This window comes from Macaca mulatta, chromosome 3, assembly GCF_049350105.2.
Source record: "Macaca mulatta isolate MMU2019108-1 chromosome 3, T2T-MMU8v2.0, whole genome shotgun sequence".
In the NCBI taxonomy this organism is placed as follows: domain Eukaryota; kingdom Metazoa; phylum Chordata; class Mammalia; order Primates; family Cercopithecidae; genus Macaca; species Macaca mulatta.
In genome coordinates, this window is record NC_133408.1 from 50,042,466 (window position 1) to 50,060,723 (window position 18,258).

The 18,258-nt window shown below is 54.2% G+C and overlaps 1 protein-coding gene and 1 long non-coding RNA gene across 2 annotated transcripts; one reads left to right on the forward strand and one right to left on the reverse strand.

The window, feature by feature from the left end:
* Positions 1-6,956: 6,956 nt before the first annotated feature.
* HSPB1 (heat shock protein family B (small) member 1) lies at positions 6,957-8,670 on the reverse strand. Its single transcript, NM_001260949.2, is given in 3 exon segments — positions 6,957-7,268; positions 7,387-7,450; positions 8,155-8,670. Coding segments are annotated over 3 exon segments (618 nt in total). The 5' UTR covers positions 8,519-8,670; the 3' UTR covers positions 6,957-7,078.
* A 75-nt stretch (positions 8,671-8,745) lies between these two features.
* On the forward strand, positions 8,746-17,591 carry LOC144339756 (uncharacterized). The gene is made up of 2 exons (XR_013415131.1): positions 8,746-9,306; positions 16,185-17,591. It is a non-coding gene; the product is annotated as an uncharacterized LOC144339756 (long non-coding RNA).
* The last annotated feature ends 667 nt before the right edge of the window (positions 17,592-18,258 follow it).

Genomic DNA, 18,258 nt, shown 5'->3' on the forward strand with positions numbered 1-18,258 from the left:
GAGGACTTTGAGGAGCCCATCATATGGAGAGCAGAACGATGTAGGGGAAAAAGGGGTTACTTAGTGCCTGCCCTGGGGTCAGGGGCCAGACTGAAGGCCTTTCTCACCCAGGCCCTTGTTGGTCATGCACAGAAATATCCGCATATCCTGGAGTCCCCCTGGAACTTTGGTCTTCCTACAATTGTTAGGGGACCTGGGTAGCTTCCAATATTCACGACTCCCCCTTGATCTTCACCCTGCATGGGACTGACGACACCAATTGACAATCAGAGGTCCCCCAGAAGTGAAGTCTCAGAATGGAAACCGAGCCCAGGGCCAGGCTGCACCCCAGCCCATGTCTCCGCCGGGGTGCATCGGGCCCAAACCAAGGTCTGGTCCCAGCCCAGGGCTTTTTCCGTTTTGTTTTTGTTTTTGTTTTTTGAGACGGAGTCTTGCCCTGTCACCCAGGCTGGAGTACTAATGGCGCTATCTCAGCTCACGGCAACCTCCGCCTCCTGGATTCAAGAAATTCTCCTGCCTTAGCCTCCTGAGTACCTGTGATTACGAGCATCCACCACCATGCCTGGCTAATTTTTTTGTATTTTCAAGTAGAGACGGAGTTTCACCATATTGGTCAGGCTGATCTCGAACTCCTGACCTCAGGTGATCTGCCTGTCTCGGCCTCCCAAAGTGCTGGGATTACAGGTGTGAGCCACCTCGCCTGGCTGGCTTTTCCTAAACACAGAGCTATTGCAGCCTCCTTGATCAATTCTTTATTTTTTTTAGAGACAAGGTCTTGCTCTGTCACCCAGGCTGGAGTGCAGTGGCATGTCCATAGCTCACTGTAACCTCGAACTCCTGGGCTTAAGAGATTCTCCCGCCTCAGCCTCCCAAGTAGCTCTGACTGCAGGCACCACCACACCCAGATAATTTTTTATTTTTAGTAGAGCCAGGGTCTCGCTATGTTGCCCAGGCTGAGTGCAGTGGTATGATCATAGCTCACAGCAGCCTCAACCTCCTGCCTCAGCTTCCTGAGTAGCTGGGACTATAAGCACATGCCAACACGCCCAGAAACTTTTTTTTTCTTTGAGACAGAGTTTCACTCTTGTTGCCCAGGCTGGATTGCAATGACACGATCTTGGCTCACTGCAACCTCTACTTCCCAAGTTCAAGAGATTCTCCTGCCTCAGTCTCCCAAGTAGCTGGGACTAGAGGTACCCGCCACCATGTCTCGCTAATTTTTGTATTTTTGGTAGAGACAGGTTTTCACCATGTTGGTCAGGCTGTTCTCGAACTCCTGACCTCAGGTGAACCACCTGCCTCAGACTCCCAAAGTGCTGGGATTATAGGTGTGAGCCACTGCGCCCAGCCCTAGCTAATTTTTTAAAACTTTTTTGGTAAAGATGGGAACTCACCATGTTGCTTAGGTTGGTCTTGAACTCCTGGCCTCAAACAATCTTCCCGATTCAGCCTCCCAAAGAGCTGGGATTACAGGCATGAGCCACTGTGTCCGGCCTTGATTCATTCTTTAATCCCAGTCCTTCCTGGCAGGCTCTGCACCCTTGTTCAGTCCTGGGGCAGTGGGCGGGGAGGGGGAAGGCTTCCTTCTACCAGAGTCTGCTGTTGATACTGTTACTGTCATCCTAGGCTGGGCAGCTGCTGTACCCAGCTGAGAAGAAGGGCAGGAGGGGCTGTTTTGCTCTAGGAACCCCGGCCAGAGGGAGTCTGTTTTTCCCAGGGTCCCCAGCCGTGCTCTTTTCTCCCTGGGTTGAGAGTAGGGAGCCCTGGCTGGACACTTGCTTTTGGTTTGCAGGCCAGCCAGGGAGGCTCTCCCACCGTCGTGCTCCTGCCCGAGGCCATCCCACGAGTCTGTTATTGATCCAGAGCCGTCCCTTCTCAGCCAAGCCAGGGATTCCCGGCACTTGTCATACTGCCAACTCTCCCAGCACCAACTGGCAGTTGGCAGAGCTATCTCTTGTAAGCAGCCCATGAAAATATGGCTCGCCCCTGAGAGGCACAGTTAGATGGGCACGGCGAGGTCCAAAGTCACCTGGCAAGTTGGAAAGCGAAAGAGAACCAGAGGTCTCGACCAGGAAGAGCGTGCCAGGAATGGAGTGATCTCTGCTCGTGCATGGGTCTCCATCCCTGGGCTCCTCAGCACTGGCACCCAGGGCATCGGTTGATGGGTAGAACAGTGCACACTTTGGGGTGGAGTGCACGCACCCTGCTCCTCCTCTACCCAGACCTGCTGGGTGACCCTGGCCAAATGCAGTCCTGGTTGGGCCTCAAGTTCCCCTCTGTAAGCTGAGGGGTTGGGCCAGCCAGTTTCTGGGACAGGTACCTGCCCAAATGAATGAGTTCACTGAGGCATGAAGGGAATGCCTTTTCTTTTTTTTTTTTTTTGAGACGGAGTCTCGCTCTGTTGCCCAGGCTGGAGTGCAATGGCATAATCTCGGCTCACTGCAACCTCTCCCTCCCAGGTTCAAGCGATTCTTCTGCCTCAGCCTCCCGAGTAGCTGCGACTACAGGCATGTACCACCATGCCCGGCTAATTTTTTGTATTTTAAGTAGAGACGGAGTTTCACCAGGTTGGCCAGGCTGGTCTCAAACTCCTGACCTCATGATCCACCTGCCTTGGCCTCCCAAAGTGCTGGAATTACAGGCGTGAGCCACCGCACCCAGTGGGGAACACCTTTTCATTTCTCTTTAAAAAATTTTGTTTGTTTGAGACAAGGTCTTGCTCTGTCGCCCAGGCTGGAGTGCAGTGGTGTGATCGTAACTCACTGCAGCCTTGAACTCTTGGGCTCAGGTGATCCTCCTGCAGGTGCACACCACCACATCTGGCTTTTTTTTTTTTTTTTTTTTTTTTTTGCAGAGATGGGGTCTCACTATGTTGCCCAGGCTGCTCTCTAACTCCTGGTGTCAAGCAAATGTCCCACCTCGGCCTCTCCAACTGCTCGGATTACAGGTGTGAGCCCGTGCGCCCAGCCTGCAGTTCCTTTCTCTAATTTGCACTAGACATTTACAGATCAGGGACAGTTTTTGTTTGTTTGTTTGTTTTTTGTTTTTTTCTGAGAGAAAGTCTTGCTCTGTCACCCAGGCTGGAGTGTAGTGGCCTGATCTCAGCTCACTGCAACCTCTGAGTAGCTGGGATTACAGGCGCGCGTCACCACACCCGGCTAATTTTTGTATTTTTAGTAGAGACGGGGTTTTGCCATGTTGGCCAGGCTGGTCTTGAACTCCTGACCTGAGGTGATCCTCCCCCTTCAGCCTCCCAAAGTGTTGGGATTCCAGGGGTGAGCCACCATGCCCAGCCAGATCAGGCACACTTATAGCTGTGATGCTGTTCCCCACCCATCCCCCATTGCCTTGATATGCCCTCCATGCCCCAGGGGAGCTACACTCAGAGGTCTCCCCATATTTCCTGGGGGCAACTTCCCTGGGAGGGCAGTATGAGCTTAGCTCGCATATCAGGCATTCTGAGCTTTGAGGGCCAGTGACAGACTGGCTGAGACCAGCCCAGCCTCTCCCACATCCCTCTGCTATTCTGCTTCTACCCTCCCCTCCCTCCCCTGCCAACCCCTGACCTCTGGCACTGTCACAACCCCCCAGGTCCTGGTATGTGCATGTGGGAAGGGTGGGGAGGTGTATAGGGGGCCAGACTGATCCCTGCCCTGCCCTGGGCTCTGCCAGGGTGGCATAGGGCTTGGGTGGTCTGGGGCTCTGTCCCTGGGCTGGAGCTCCAGTTTCCCCAACCCTCCTGTCCCTCCTCCTCTCGGTGGCTCTCCCCATCACCAAGAGGCTCTTTGGACCCAGCTCTGGGGTCTCCTGTCACCTTTCTGTGGGCAGCTTTTGCTTCTCTCTCCACCCTTTCGATGGAGCAGTTAAAAGCTGCACCTGCCAAACTCTGAGTTGATTCTAGAGCTGGAGTGATGATGGCGCCTGGAAATAATTCACTCCTGGGCAGCCAGGGGCTGCCTGATCTTACAGACTGTGAGGTCAGCAAGCCCCAGACAACATCCCTCCTGGGGTGGAGGGGCAGTTCCAGGCCTCTACAGGCCTGTCCTGCCTTTTTGTTTGTTTGTTTGAGATCTTATCTCACTCTGTTGCTCAGGCTGGATTGCAGTGGTGCACTCTCGGCTCACTGCAAACTCCGCCTCCCGGGTTCAGGCAATTCTCCTGTCTCAGAATTTGAGACCAGCCTGGCCAACATGGAGAAAGCCTGACTCTACTAAAAATACAAAAATTAGCCAGGCATGGTGACAGGTGCCTGTAATCCCAGCTGTTCAGGAGGCTGAGGCGGGAGAATCTCTTGAACCCAGGAGGCAGAGGTTGCAGGGAGCTGAGATTGCGCCACTGCACTCCAGCCTGGGTGACAGAGCGAGACTTCATCTCAAAAAAAAAAAAAGAAAGAAAAGGCAGGACAGGCCTGGAGAGGCCCGGAATTGCCCCTCCACCCCAGAAGCAGCACAAAGATTCCACAAATCTCCTAACACCCAGCAGAGACCCCCAGATCTGGGCCAGCCTGCCCTGTCCTGCCAGCCAGAGCCCACTATGCCCAGAGGTGCTGCCCCAGGCTCACATCATCTGAGCTGAGCCCTGGAGCGAGGGCTGGGACCTGCTGTGACTCCTCACCCTGCTCCAGATGTGGGTCTCTGGACAGGGAACCCACGAGGGAGTAGACGTAAAGAGGCTGGGCCGGGTGCAGGAGCTCACTCCTGTAATCCCAGCACTTTGAGAGGCCAATGCAGGAGGATGGCTTGAGCTCAGGAGTTTGAGACCAGCCTGGGCAACATAGCGAGACTCCATGTCTACCAAAAAAGAAAAAAAAAAAGTAGCCAGGCTTGTGGTGTGCTCCTGGAGATGACTTGAGCCCGGGAGTTCCAGGCTGCAACACTTTGGCATGGTGCACCAAGATCTCACTACTCCATGCCAGCCCGTGTGACAGTGGGAGACTGTCTCTAAAAAAGAAGCTGGGGCCGGACGCGATGGCTCACGCCTGTAATCCCAGCACTTTGGGAGGCTGAGGCAGGCAGATCACCTGAGGTTGGGAGTTTGAGACCAGCCTGACCAACACAGAAAAACTCTTGTCTCTACCAAAAATACAAAAATTAGCCGGGTATGGTGGTGCACGCCTATAATCCCAGCTACTCGGGAGGCTGAGGCAGGAGAATCACTTGAACCAGGGAGGCAGAGGTTGCAGTGAGCCGAGATCACACCATTGCACTCCAGCCTGGGCAACAAGAGCAAAACTCAGTCTCAAAAAAAAAAAAAAAAAAAAAAAAGCAGTAGCAAGGTGGTGTGGGGTGATATTGGGGGTAGTGTGGACATGCTCCAGGCCCTCGCCTGCAGGGTACCACCACCCTTCTTAGGGAACCTGGGAAAGTCAGGCTGTGGGCTGAGAAAACAACATGGGAGTCTCTTTTTTTTTTTTTTTTGAGACAGAGTCTCGCTCTGTCGCCCAGGCTGGAGTGCAGTGGCGGTGCAATCTCGGCACACTGCAAGCTCCGCCTCGAACATGGGAGTATTTTGCTACAGCCTCAGACTCTGGGTCCCTCAAAAATTTAAGGACCTTGGGACTGAGCTCCAAAGCTCCCATCTGCTTTTTTTGTTTTCAGACCGAGTTTTGCTCTGTCTCCCAAGCTGGAGGGCGGTGGCACGATCTTGGCTCACTGCAACCTCTGCCTCCCGGGTTCAAGCGATTTCCCTGCCTCAGCCTCCTGAGTAGCTGGGATTACAGGCACCTGCCACCACACCCGGCTAATTTTTATACTTTTAGTAGAGACGGGGTTTCACCATGTTGGCCAGGCTGTCTCAAACTCCGGGCCTCAAGTAATCCACCCTCCTCGGCCTCCCAAAGTGCTGGGATTATAGGTGTGAGCCACCGCGCCCGGTCCCCCATCTGCTTTCTATCTCCACAACTTCTCCTGGGCCTGGTTAGAGGGTGGCAGCTAGGGCAAGGGCAGGCAAGGGAGAGGGAGACTGGGCCCTTGGAAGCCTGACTACACCTGGAGGGAGGCCAACTGGAAATAAATACAGGCAACAAGAACTGCTGGCCCAGCCAGCAGCACAGGTCTGAGCCTGTGGGTCGGCCAGGGCACTGCCCAGTCTCCCCACCCCGACTCTGTGGCCTCCGTTCTCACCCCAGTTCTGCCTGCCAGTTCCCTTGTGACTGCCAACAGGGATGCCCTGGCCTCAGGGGGTGTGGCGGTGAGAGACAGATATCTCAAAGCTTGCCAGGTCCACTGCGGTGCCCTTGGGGTGTGCTCAAGTTGACGCCAAGCTTTTGACATAGTAATCCTCCCATCAGCTCTGCGGGGAAGTTCAATTACCTCTGTGCCCCTTCACCTGGGACCCAGCCTAGGTGCTCCTGGGAACTCAAGCCTCAGGTGCTTCTCCTAGTTCCTCCTCCTTCCCGACTTTACAGCTTTAATTGCAATCATAACCTTGCAATCATGACCTTTTTTTTTTTTTTTTTTAAAGACAGGGTCTCACTCTTTCTGAGCTTTTGATTGTTTTGTTTGAAACAGGATCTTGCTCTGTTGTCCAGGCTGGAGTGCAATGGCACGATCTTAGCTCACTGCACCCTTCAACTCCTGGGCTCAAGCGATCCTCCTGCCTCAGCCTCCTGAGTAGCTGGGACTACAGGCATGCAGTAACACCCTGGCTAATTTTTATTTTTTAGAGACAGAGTCTCACTACATTGTCCAGGCTGGTCTAGAATTCTTGACTTCAAGCACTTCTCCTGCCTCAACCCCCCAAAGGGCTGGGATTACAGGTATGAGCCACTGCGCCCGGCCCTACGACCTCTCTTTATGTGAGTCAGCCCGTGTCCAGCAACCTACATCAGTGTACCAACATGGCCCAGCACGGGGCTGGGCACACAGTACACCCTGAGTAAAGGTGACTTGTGGAAGCCAGCAAATGGCAGGTGCCTGAGGCTTCCTTCCACAAATACCAGGGTCTGAGCCAGTGACAGGTGGGTTACTTGGAACTTTATTTGAGAAAAACAAGATAAACGTATCAAAAGAACACACAGGTTGAGGGTGGGGGGGCGCAGCCAGTGGCGGCAGCAGGGGTGGGCATCCGGGCTAAGGCTTTACTTGGCGGCAGTCTCGTCAGATTTTGCAGCTTCTGGGCCCCCAAGCTGGGCCCGCGACTCGAAGGTGACCGGGATGGTGATCTCGTTGGACTGTGTGGCTAGCTTGGGCATGGGGGCTTCCACGGTCAGTGTGCCCTCAGGGGACAGGGAGGAGGAGACCTGGGTGGGGTCCACACCGGGGGGCAGCCTGGACGTGCAGAGAGAGAAGGCGAGCGTTACATTACACACTGGGTGGGTCCCTGTGCCCTCCTCCCTGACCCCCGCCCCCCGCCCCCCACCCACCCCGATCTGGCGCCAGGACTCACGTGTATTTCCGCGTGAAGCACCGGGAGATGTAGCCATGCTCGTCCTGCCGCTCCTCGTGCTTGCCTTTTGGGGAAAGAGGGAAATCAGACTATGGGGGAGGGGACCGCCTCTCGGCCCCGCCAGGCCAGAGGCCCCACCTCCTGCTTGGAAGCAGCCAGGACTGCAGGCCGGCAGGGATTAACGGAGGGGGTTGGGGGTGGGGGCGTGCCCGCCTGTCCGGGTTCTCAGAAACTTCCGGAAAGTTCCTCGATTCAGAGTTTTGGGAGGAATGGAGCAGGGCGCCGAGTTGGGGAGTGAGCAGTGCGCAGGCGCACTTGGAGCCGCACGCACGCCCTCTCCGCGGCTAGAAACAGGGAACCCGCTTATCTGGGGATGGGGTTGTGGGTGGGGAGGGGGCTCTGTGGAAAGGTGCATTTTCTCTCTTCATTGATGGTCTTTAAAAAAATTTTTTTGGTTGCTTTTTAATTTTTTTGTAGTGTTGGGGGGCGTCTCGCTATGTTGCCCGGGCTAGTCTTGAACTCCTGGCCTCAAGCCATCCTCCCGTCTCGGCCTTCCAAAGCGCTGGGATTACAGAGCACAAAGCGCCCTTAGAAGCGACCTGCACTCCCAATTCCTGAGCAGAGGAATCAGGGATCCTGTTTTTCCCGGTGCTGGGCTAACATTTAACTCCCCAGGCCCCCGGGACCCCCGTTTCAACCGCACCCCTCCCCCGGCCCTGCCCGCCCCGCTAGCCTCCTCCCCTCCTCTGCAGGACCAGGGGGACTCACCGGTGATCTCCACCACGCCATCCTTGGTCTTAACCGTTAGCTCGTCCGGGGCGAAGTGGTTGACATCCAGGGACACGCGCCAGCGGTCGGCCGTGTGCCGGATCTCCGAGACCCCGCTGCTGAGCTGCCGGCTGAGCGCGCGGCTGTAGGCGGGCGCGGCCACCGCGGGGCTCTCGATCGCGGCGGGGGGCAGGGGGCGCACGTAGCCTGGCCAGCTGCTGCCGCCCAACCACTGCGACCACTCCTCGGGCAGCCGGGGCAGCCCGAAGGCCTGGTCGAAGAGGCGGCTGTGCGGGTACCAGTCGCGGAAGGGATCCCAGCTGGGGCCCCGCAGGAGCGAGAAGGGGACGCGGCGCTCGGTCATGCTGGCTGACTCTGCTCTGGACGTCTGCTCGGAGAAGTGCGGGGCGCTGGGCCCGGCTGCGCTTTTATGCGGTTCCAGTCGGGTATTTTTAGCAGGCGGTGTTTGAGGTCTCTATTAATGGCAATGACCCGTTTGAGGGACGCCCCTCCCCATGCACTCCTCCCCTAGCGTTCAGGGGCCGTGGGCGGGGCGAAGAGGGTTCTGCCCTCATCTGGAACCTTCTCTCGTTAAGGAAAACAAATGAGTTCGAGAGCTCGAAGCTGGAGCCGTGCCACGGCAGGGCACTCGCCGGCCCTGGTGCTTAAGAGCTGCCGACTGTGACCCGTGGCCAGGGCCGTTCTTTTGTTAAGGAGGACAGAGCCAGGCAGGTTGGGTTGGGGCATACAACTGAGAAGTGGCAGCGGCAGGATTGGAATCACAAGCGTGTGAGATGGAATGTGATATAAAGCAGGCTGGTGCTTGAGCCCAGGAGTTCGAGGCTGCAGTGCGTTATGATCTTACCACTGCACTCTAGCCTAGGCAACAGAGCAAGGACCTGTTAAAAAATTTTTAAAAAGGGGCCGGGTGCGTGGCTCATGCCTGTAATCTCAGCACTTTGGGAGGCCAAGGCAGAAGGGTCCCCTGAGGCCAGGAGTTTGAGACCATTCTGGGCAACATAGTGAGACCCTACCTCTACCAAAATTTTTTTTAAAATTAGCTGGGCATGGTGTGCACGCCTGTGGCCTCAGCTACTCTGGAGGCTGAGGCAGCAGGCTCCTTTGAACGCTGGTGAGCTCCTTTGAACGCTGGTGAGTAGAGGCTTTGGTGAACCTGGATTGCACCACTGCACTTCAGCATGGGCTGCAGAGCAAAACCCTGTCTCAAAATAAGTAAATGAATAAATACAAATACAAAGATAAAGCAGTCTGGGCTGGGTGTGGTGGCTCACCCCTGTAATCCCAGCACTTTGGGAGGCTGAGGTGGGAGGATCACCAGAGGTCAGGAGTTTGGGACCAGCCTGGCCAACATGGTGAAACCTCATCTCTACTAAAATTACAAAAATTAGCTGGGTGTGGTGGCGGGCGCCTGTAATCACAGCTGCTGGGGAGGCTGAGGCGGGAGAATTGCTTGAACCCCGAAGGCAGAGGTTGCGGTGAACTGAGATCTCACCACTGCACTCCAGCCTGGGCGGCAGAGCGAGACTCCATCTCAAAAAAAAAAAAAAAAAAAAATCTGGTAATCTGGTACGGTTGTTAGGAGTGTGGACTTTGAAGCCAGACTGCCTGAATTCACATCTTGGTTCTGTCACTAAGCAGATGAACTTGTGCAAGTTAGATTCTTTATGCCTCTGTTTCCCCATCTGGAAAATGGAGATTTTGATGATGGTAACAGTCATGCATTGCATAAAGATGTGTAGGTCAGCAAGGGACAACAAAAAATATGAAGGTGGTCCCATAAAATTATATTATTGGCTGGGTGCAGTGGCTCACATCTGTAATCTTAGCACTTTGGGAGTCCGACGTGGGAGGATTACTTGAAGCCAGAAGTCTGAGACAAGCCTGGGCAACACAGTGAGACCCCATCTCTACTAAAATTCAAAACAAATTAGCCAGGTATGGTGGCATGGACCCGTAGTCCCAAATACTCAGGAGACTGAGGTGGACGAATCACTTGAGCTGAGGAGGTCGAGGCTGCAGTAAGCCTGATTGTGCCACTGCACTCCAGTCTGTGTGACAGAACAAGATCCTGTCTCCAAACAAACAAAACAATTATGTTACCGTGTTTTTACTGTATGTCTTCTATGTTTAATTAATTTATTTATTTAGAGATGGAGTCTCCCTCTGTTGCCCAGGCTGGTAGCGCAATGTCCCGATCTAGGCTCACTCTAACGTCCACCTCCCAGGTTCAAGTGATTCTCCTGCCTCAGCCTCCTAAGTAGCTGGGACTACAGGCAAGTGCCACGACACTGGCTAATTTTTGTATTTTTAGTAGAGATGGGGTTTCACCATGTTGGCCAGGCTGTTCTTGAACTCCTGACCTCAAGTAATCCACCCGCCTGGGCCTCCCAAAGTGCTAGGATTACAGGCGTGAGCCACCGCGCCTGGCCATCTTCTATCTTTAGAAACACTAATACTTACCATCATGTTGCAGCTGCCTCCAATATTTGGTGCAGTCATATGCTGTAGAGGTTTGTAACCTAGGAGCAGAAGGCTAGACCATATGACTTAGGTGTGTAGTAGGCTAGACCATCTAGATTTGTGTAAGTCCACTCTGAGATGTTCCCACAATGATGAAATTGCCTAACAAGGCATTTGTCGGATGTGTCTCTGTTGTTAAGTGACTCATGACTGTAATGGGTTGGCCTGAGGATTCAGTGACCTAATGCAGGTGATGACTTTGGCCCAGAGCCTGGTACATCATAATTATTAGTTGTTACCTGCCTGGGATTGAAGAGAGGGAAGAGGAAGGAGAATTGGTGGGGTTTGGCAATTTTCCCCCTTCCCCTAACAGTGGGGCAGGCCCAGATAAGAACCTCCAAGGCACAGTGTGCTGAGAGGGGCCAGGAGGAAGATTACTGTCACATCTCCTACTATATGTATCTTTCCTTAAGAAGCACTGGTTGGGCCGGGCACGGTGGCTCACGCCTGTAATCCCAGCACTCTGGGAGGCCGAGGTGGGCGGATCATGAGGTCAGGAGATGGAGACCATCCTGGCTAACACGGTGAAACTCTGTCTCTACTAAAAAATACAAAAAATTAGCCGGGCATAGCCAGGCTGGTCTCGAACTCCTGACCTCAGGGAATCCACCCACCTCGGCCTCCCAAAGTGCTGGGATTACAGCCATGAGCCACCACACCTGGCCCATGGTGGTGCATGCCTGTAGTCCCAGCTACCGAGGAGGTTGAGGCAGGAGAATCGCTTGAACCTAGGAGGCAGAGGTTGCAGTGAGCTGAGATTGTGCCGCTGCATTCTAGCCTGTGCAACAGAGCAAGACTCCGTCTCAAAAAAAAAAAGAACTGAGCCCTTGAAGATGAATGTGAATTCCAAGGGAGTGAGCAGAGTGTGTGGGTTTTGTGCCTTGAGTTGCACAATCTCTCGGGCAGCAGGGATAGATCCAGTCTGTCCTGATTTCAGGCAAGATGAAGGGAGCTTGTGTCTACAAAGGGCTGGCAGCTCCCATCCAGAATGTGGCTGGGCCTGGTAGAGCCACACCTGGAAGTGTTTATAACCACATCTGACAGCTCTCTCTGGGGTGGGGCACCCCGGGCTCCCGTCTGGACCAAGGTGAGCAGGCAGAGACAGATGAGGGCCCTCCCTGGCTCCTGACCTCACCTCCATTTTATACAGCTGGGGATGGGTGGGGCTGGGAGCGCTGGGGAGCAAAAGCCTGGGGCTTTCTGATGCTAAGTCCCGTGGGGTGTCAACCAGGAGCTCCCAAATGAGACCCACTTGGCTCATGACAATGACCCAGCCAGGGAGGTGAGGTAGAAGGCAGGGGTCCTGTCTGTCTCCCACCACTGGCTCCCAAGAGTCCCAGGAGTTCAGAGGCCTTTCCAGGAGTGATCTCAGATTCATGGTCCAGCCCCATTTCTTCCCTGATGGGGAGCAGGTGGGTAAGATAGAAAGGCATCTACGTCGAGCGCAGTGGCTCACGCCTGTAATCCCAGTGCTTTGGGAGGCCTAGGTGGAAAGATCTCTTAGGGCCAGGAGTTCAAGACTAGCCTGGACAACATGGTGTGAAGCCTGTCTCTACAAAAAATTTAAAAATTAGCCAAGTGTGGTGGCACACACCTGTAGATCCAGCTACTAAGGAGGCTGAAGCAGGATCACTTGAGCCCAGGAGGTCAAGACTGCAATGTAATATGATTGCTCCACTGCACTCCAGCCTGGGCAACACAGCGAGACTCTGTCTGAAAAAGAAAAAAAAAAAAAAAGAGAGAGAGGTATTTATGAGCTCTCTCTCAAAAAGGAAACTGAGGCTCAGAGAAGGCATGGGGACTTGCTGCTACCCCCAGCTCATCAAAGTGAGTGGCCTGGAGTCTGCCCGGATTCTGGGCCTGGGCAGGGCAAGACCTTAGTGGCCTTGGCTCCCCACAGAAGTATGAGGAGTGGAGCCTCAGCCCCAGGATAGGGGCAGCAAGTACAGTGGGACAGCAGTGGGAGGCCCTGGGTATTAGAGAAGCAGGAGGTTGGCTCTGTGAGCGCTTTACAGGAGACAGCAGAAAGCCATTTAATCTCCGTGCACAGCAGTTTCCTTGTCTTAAAAAACAGGGATAACAGGCCCGGGTGCAGTGGCTCATGCCTGTAATCCCAGCACTTTGGGAGGCCGAGGCAGGCGGCTCACTTGAGGTCAGGAGTTCGAGACCAACATGGTAAAACGCCAGTTCTACTAAAAATGCAAAACTTAGCCGGGTGTGGTGGCACACGCCTGTAATCCCAGCCACTTGGGAGGCTGAGGCAGGAGAATCGTTTGAACCCAGGAGGCGGAGGTTGCAGTGAGCTGAGATTGCCCCACTGGAACTCCAGCCTGAGCGATAGAGTGAGACTCTGGCAAAAAAAAACCACAGGGATCACAGGACCTAAGTCAGGGTACAAGCAAGGCTGGAATGGCCATGCCTACGAAGACAGGAAAGAGGGAATGTCAGGGTTGTGGCAGGAGCCTAGGGCAGCACCCTCCCTGCAAGCTGGGCGATGGGGGCCAGGATCCCATCAGATGGATGAGGTAGGCTCAAGGGGCAAGCTCCAGGCTCTGAACAAGTCTGTGCAGATTCTCCTACTTGGTGCTCCCCTCGCCCTCTGTGATATGGGTATCAAAATCTGCAGAAAAGGAAACTGAGGCCTAGAGAAATGAGGGCATTTGCCCAGAATTACACAGTAAGTCCAGACTAATTCAGTTTTGCAGCATTTGAGGTTCCTGGCCAGTGTTCCTTTTCCTTTTTTCTTTTTTGTTTGAGACAGAGTCTCGTTCTGTCACCCAGGCGGGAGTGCAATGGCACTATCTCAGCTCCCTGCAACCTCTGTCTCCTGGAATGATCCTCGTGCCTCAGCTTCCCCAGTACCTGGGATTACAGGCACCCACCATAACACCTGGCTAATTTTTTATATTTTTGGTAGAGATGGAGTTTCAGCATGTTGGCCAGGCTGGTCTTGAATTCCTGAACCCAGGCAATAAGCCCGCCTCAGCCTCTCAAAGTGCTGGGATTACAGGTGTGAGCCACCACGCCTGGCCAACCAATGCTTCTTTTTTTTTATTTTTATTTTTTATTTTGAGACAGAGTCTCACTCTGTCGCCCAGGCTAGAGTGCTGGAGTGCAGTGGCGTGATCTCGGCTCACTGCAAGCTCCGCCTCCCGGGTTCACGCCGTTCTTCTACCTCAGCCTCCCAAGTAGCTGGGACTACAGGCATGTACCACCATGGGCCGGACACGGTTTGGGAGGCCGAGGTGGGTGGATTCCCTGAGGTCAGGAGTTCGAGACCAGCCTGGCTAAGGGTTCAGTTCTTGAGGGATGACTCTTAGATCACCCACAAGGGAGGGGAGATGGGTGGTTTCTGGCAGCATGGGGGTGAGGTGGGTGGTGGGGCAGAAACTGGGCTTTGGGGACAGATAGGGCTGGGCTTGAATCTGGGTGCTGCTGGCCTGGTGACCACTCTGAGCCCACATGTCCCTATTTGCAAAGTAGAACTAGCAAAGCCCCTGCCCGTCTGACAGCACTGTGGTCAGTTTCAAGTGTGTGAATATGTGTGAAGTGCTCGGGGTACAGTAAGTCCTCACGGTGACTGCAAGGGCCTTTAATTGTGGATACTGAGCCTTAGAATAATCCGAATTACCCAGTTGTATGTGTTTTTTTGTTTTCTTGGGGTTTTTTTGAGTTGGAGTCTTGCTCTGTCGCCCAGGCTGGAGTGCAATGGCGGGATCTTGGCTCACTGCAACCTCCGCCTCCCAGGTTCAAGCAATTCTCCTGCCTCAGCCTCCCAAGTAGCTGCAATTACAGGCGCCTGCCACCATGCCCAGCTAATTTTTGTATTTTTAGTAGAGATGGGGTTTCACCACATTGGCCAGGCTGGTCTCTTGGCCAGGCTGGTCTCTAACTCCTGACCTCGTGATCCACCCGCCTTGGCCTTCCAAAGTGCTGGGATTACAGATGTGAGCCACCATGCCCAGCCATATGCGCTTTATAGAGCATCAAAGTATCCTATCAGAGTCACTTTTTCTTCCTTTTTTATTTTTTATTTTTTTGAGACAGAGTCTCACTCTGTCGCCAGGCTAGAGTGCATTGGCACCATCTCAGCTCACTGCAACCTCCACCTGCTGGGTTTAAGCGATTCTCCTGCCTCAGCCTCCCGCCACTATGCCCAGCTATTTTTTGTATTTTTAGTAGAGATGAGGTTTCACCATGTTGGCCAGGCTGGTCTTGAACTCCTGGCCTCAAATGATCCACCTCAGCCTCCCAAAGTGCTGGGATTACAGGCGTGAGCCACCATGCCCAGCCTCCTTTTTTTTTTTTTTTTTTTTTTTTCAATAGATAGGGTCCCCACTCCTCTGTTGCCCAGGTTGGAGTGCAGTGGTGCAATTATAGCCCACTGTATGCTCAACGTTCTGGGCTCATGTGATCCTCCCTGCTCAGCCTCCTGAGTAGCTGGGACTACAGGCACTTGTCACCATACCCAGCCAATTTTACAATTTTTTATAGAGAGGGGGTCTCACTATGTTACTCAGGCTGGTCTTGAACATCTGGCCTCAAGCAGTCCTCCTACCTTTGTCTCCTGACTACCTGGAATTATAGGCATGAGCCATGGCGTCCAGCTAGGAGTCCCATTTTTGAGATGAGAAAACTGAGGGTCTGAATGGCCCCAGGGTCACAAAGCTGGTAAGTGTCTCAGACCTTCCTATTCTCCACCCAGCGAGGAGGAGACTTCCCAGACAGTTCAGAGAGGCCTGTGGGCTTCCAGTGCACAGGGGCAGGAATGCACCTCTTCCACCCTAACTGGGTACCTTTTCTCCAGGAGGCTGCACTCTGCCGTCCCCACCAGGCAACCGAGCTGGGCAAGGGGGCCAGGGCTGGGTGGCGGCTCCCACGTGCCCCCCTGCCCAGCTGTTCTCTGACACTGTGGCTGGCTCCAGCATCCAGAGCACTGAGCTGCCAGAGGTGGTCTTTCTGGGATAAAGAGGAAAATTCAGACCAGGCGCGGTGGCTCATGCCTGTAATTTCAGCACTCTTGGAGGCCAAGGCGGGTGGATCATGAGGTCAGGAGTTCGAGACCAGCCTGACCAACGTGGTGAAACCCCGTCTTTATTAAAAACATAAAAATTAGCCAGGCGTGGTGGCACGTGCTTGTAATCCCAGCTACTCCGGAGGCTGAGGCAGGAGAATCACTTGAACCCAGGAAGCAGAGGTTGCAGTGAGCCAAGATTGTGCCACTGCACTCCAGCTTGGGCAACAGAGCAAGACTCTGTCTCAAAAAAAAAGAGGAAAATTCTAGCCCCAGGGATTTCCCAGAAGCCACCATGGAGTGGGGTGGGGGGAGGGGTGAGAGGGTAGGTCATAGCCCTTCCCCCTCTTCATTGCCCACTGCAAGGTCCAGGGAGTCCTTCATCAGACGGTCCCTCCCCTCACCTCTAGCCCCCAAATCTGGGGTGCTCAGCAGCATCCCCAAGACTAACCCCCTTCCTTTCACTGTGCCCAAGGCCTTGACCACGCTAGCCACGCCTTCTGCAGGCCTCTGCCAACTGCAACTGAACCAGCCCCGCCTTCGCTGGCCTGGCCTCAGAGAAAGTGCCAGAATCTCCAGGCAGCTGCCTGAGCTCCCCAGAGAGACCTGACAGCTGATGGATGACTCCAGCCCCCGGGCCTGCTTGGAATTGAAAATGTGGACAACAGTAATCAGAGCGCCGGGGGTGGGGTATAGGGGATGCTGGGTCTTTCTGGAAACATCCAGACACTGCCTCTCTGGGAGTTCACTTCTAAAAACCCACCTCCAGCCTGCCCCACTCCCTGGACCTCTGGTTTCTGGCTGGACTGGGAGGGGGCCACGCCACCCCCATCACCACTGAAGTGGGGGCCACAGAGGGGCCAGGTGGGAGGGCTGGGAATCTGTCCTCCCGCCCCTTCCACTCTGGCTGTCTAGCTGTGGAGTCTGGGGACCTGGGTGTCTTTGACTGCAGCCTTGGCCAAGGGCCGGCATCCGTGACTCATTTTCTTGATCTGTACAGTGAAACCATTGGACTGGATGTTCTAAGTCTCCTTCCAGGCCGGTGAATCAACAGTTTCTCCTCCACTCTTCCCCTCCCCTCCAGGTCCCCTGCATTACCCACTCCACAGCCTAAATGCTGCAGGACAGGGGTGTGCACATGGGAAGGGGTGACAAAGATTCCCTGCTTGACCAAACTTTTCTCAGACTCTGGAACCTCCTAAGCCCCTCTGCATAAATCTAGTCTTTTTTTTTTTTCCCAGAGTCTCACTGTGTTGCCCAGGCTGGAGTGCAATGGCGCAATCTCAGCTCACTGCAACCTCCTCCTCCTGGGTTCAAGTGATTCTCCTGCCTCACTCAGCTTCCGGAGTAGCTCGGATTACAGGCATGAGCGACCACGCCTGGCTAAGTTTATATTTTTAGTAGAGATGGGGGTTCACCATATTGGTCAGGCTGGTCTCGAACTCCTGACCTCAAGTGATCCACCCGCCTTGGCCTCCCAAAGTGCTGGGATTACAGGCGTGAGCCACCGTGCCCAGTTCGTAAATCCAGTTTTTGCAAGAAACCTGTGGAGTCTGTTTCACAAGAACCCCTCACCCTCGACATCTGATCACCCTCCAGATCAGGTTCCTCATCCTCTACCATCTCCAGGGTGATGTCTGATCTTCCTGGCTGGCCTTCAGCTAGAATCCTGCTAGGTCGGTTGAGCCAGAACCCCCTGATATTTGCTGTTAGTAATTTTCCATCCACTTGCCCCACCCTACTCCTGGGCCATAAATTCTTGCTTGCCCATGCTCTATTCAGAGTTGAGCCCACTCTCTCTTCCCCCACTGCACAATCCCATTGCAGTCCCACCTATATAGCTCTTGTGATGGTCCTGAATAAAATGTTCCTGCTCGTGCTTTAATGAGTATCATAGAATCATTTTTTAAACAGTGGAGATAGGAGTGAGGGGAGGACAGGAGACACTCACCAGGCCTGAGAGGGGAACGTTCCCTCCCTGTCAGCCAGCTAAGCCTGGATGTGACCTGCGCTGCTTTAAATCAGAGTGAGATGGAGAAAAGGGGTGAATGGAGCAGGAGTACTTCCTAAGACTGCGGGAGAGTGGGATTCCTGTCCTGAAATAGATTCAGGTTTCCCCCTTAAGAGAGCCCTAGAAAGTGGGTAGGTGGAGGGGGAGGTAGGAGACCCCCAGGCATCCGGGTCTCTAAGATGCCTCCTTGGGTGGGTGGAGCAGGGCCTGGAGGCCAGCAGGTGCCTGGTGATGGGGCCAGTTTGCTGAATACTCCCTCAGCTGAGAGAGGAAGGCAGGAGGCCTGGGGCCTTCTAGAACATCTCAAAAAAAGGCAGGCAGGCTGCTCCAGGTGGCTCACGCCTATAATCCCAGCACTTTTGGGAGGCTGAGGCAGGTGGATCGCTTGAGGCCAGGAGTTTGAGACCAGCCTGGCCAACATGATGAAACCCCATTCTTACTAAAAATACAAAAATTAGGCCAGGCGTGGTGGCTCATGCCTGTAATCCCAGCACTTTGGGAGGCCGAAGTGGGCAGATCACCTGAGGTCAGGAGTTCG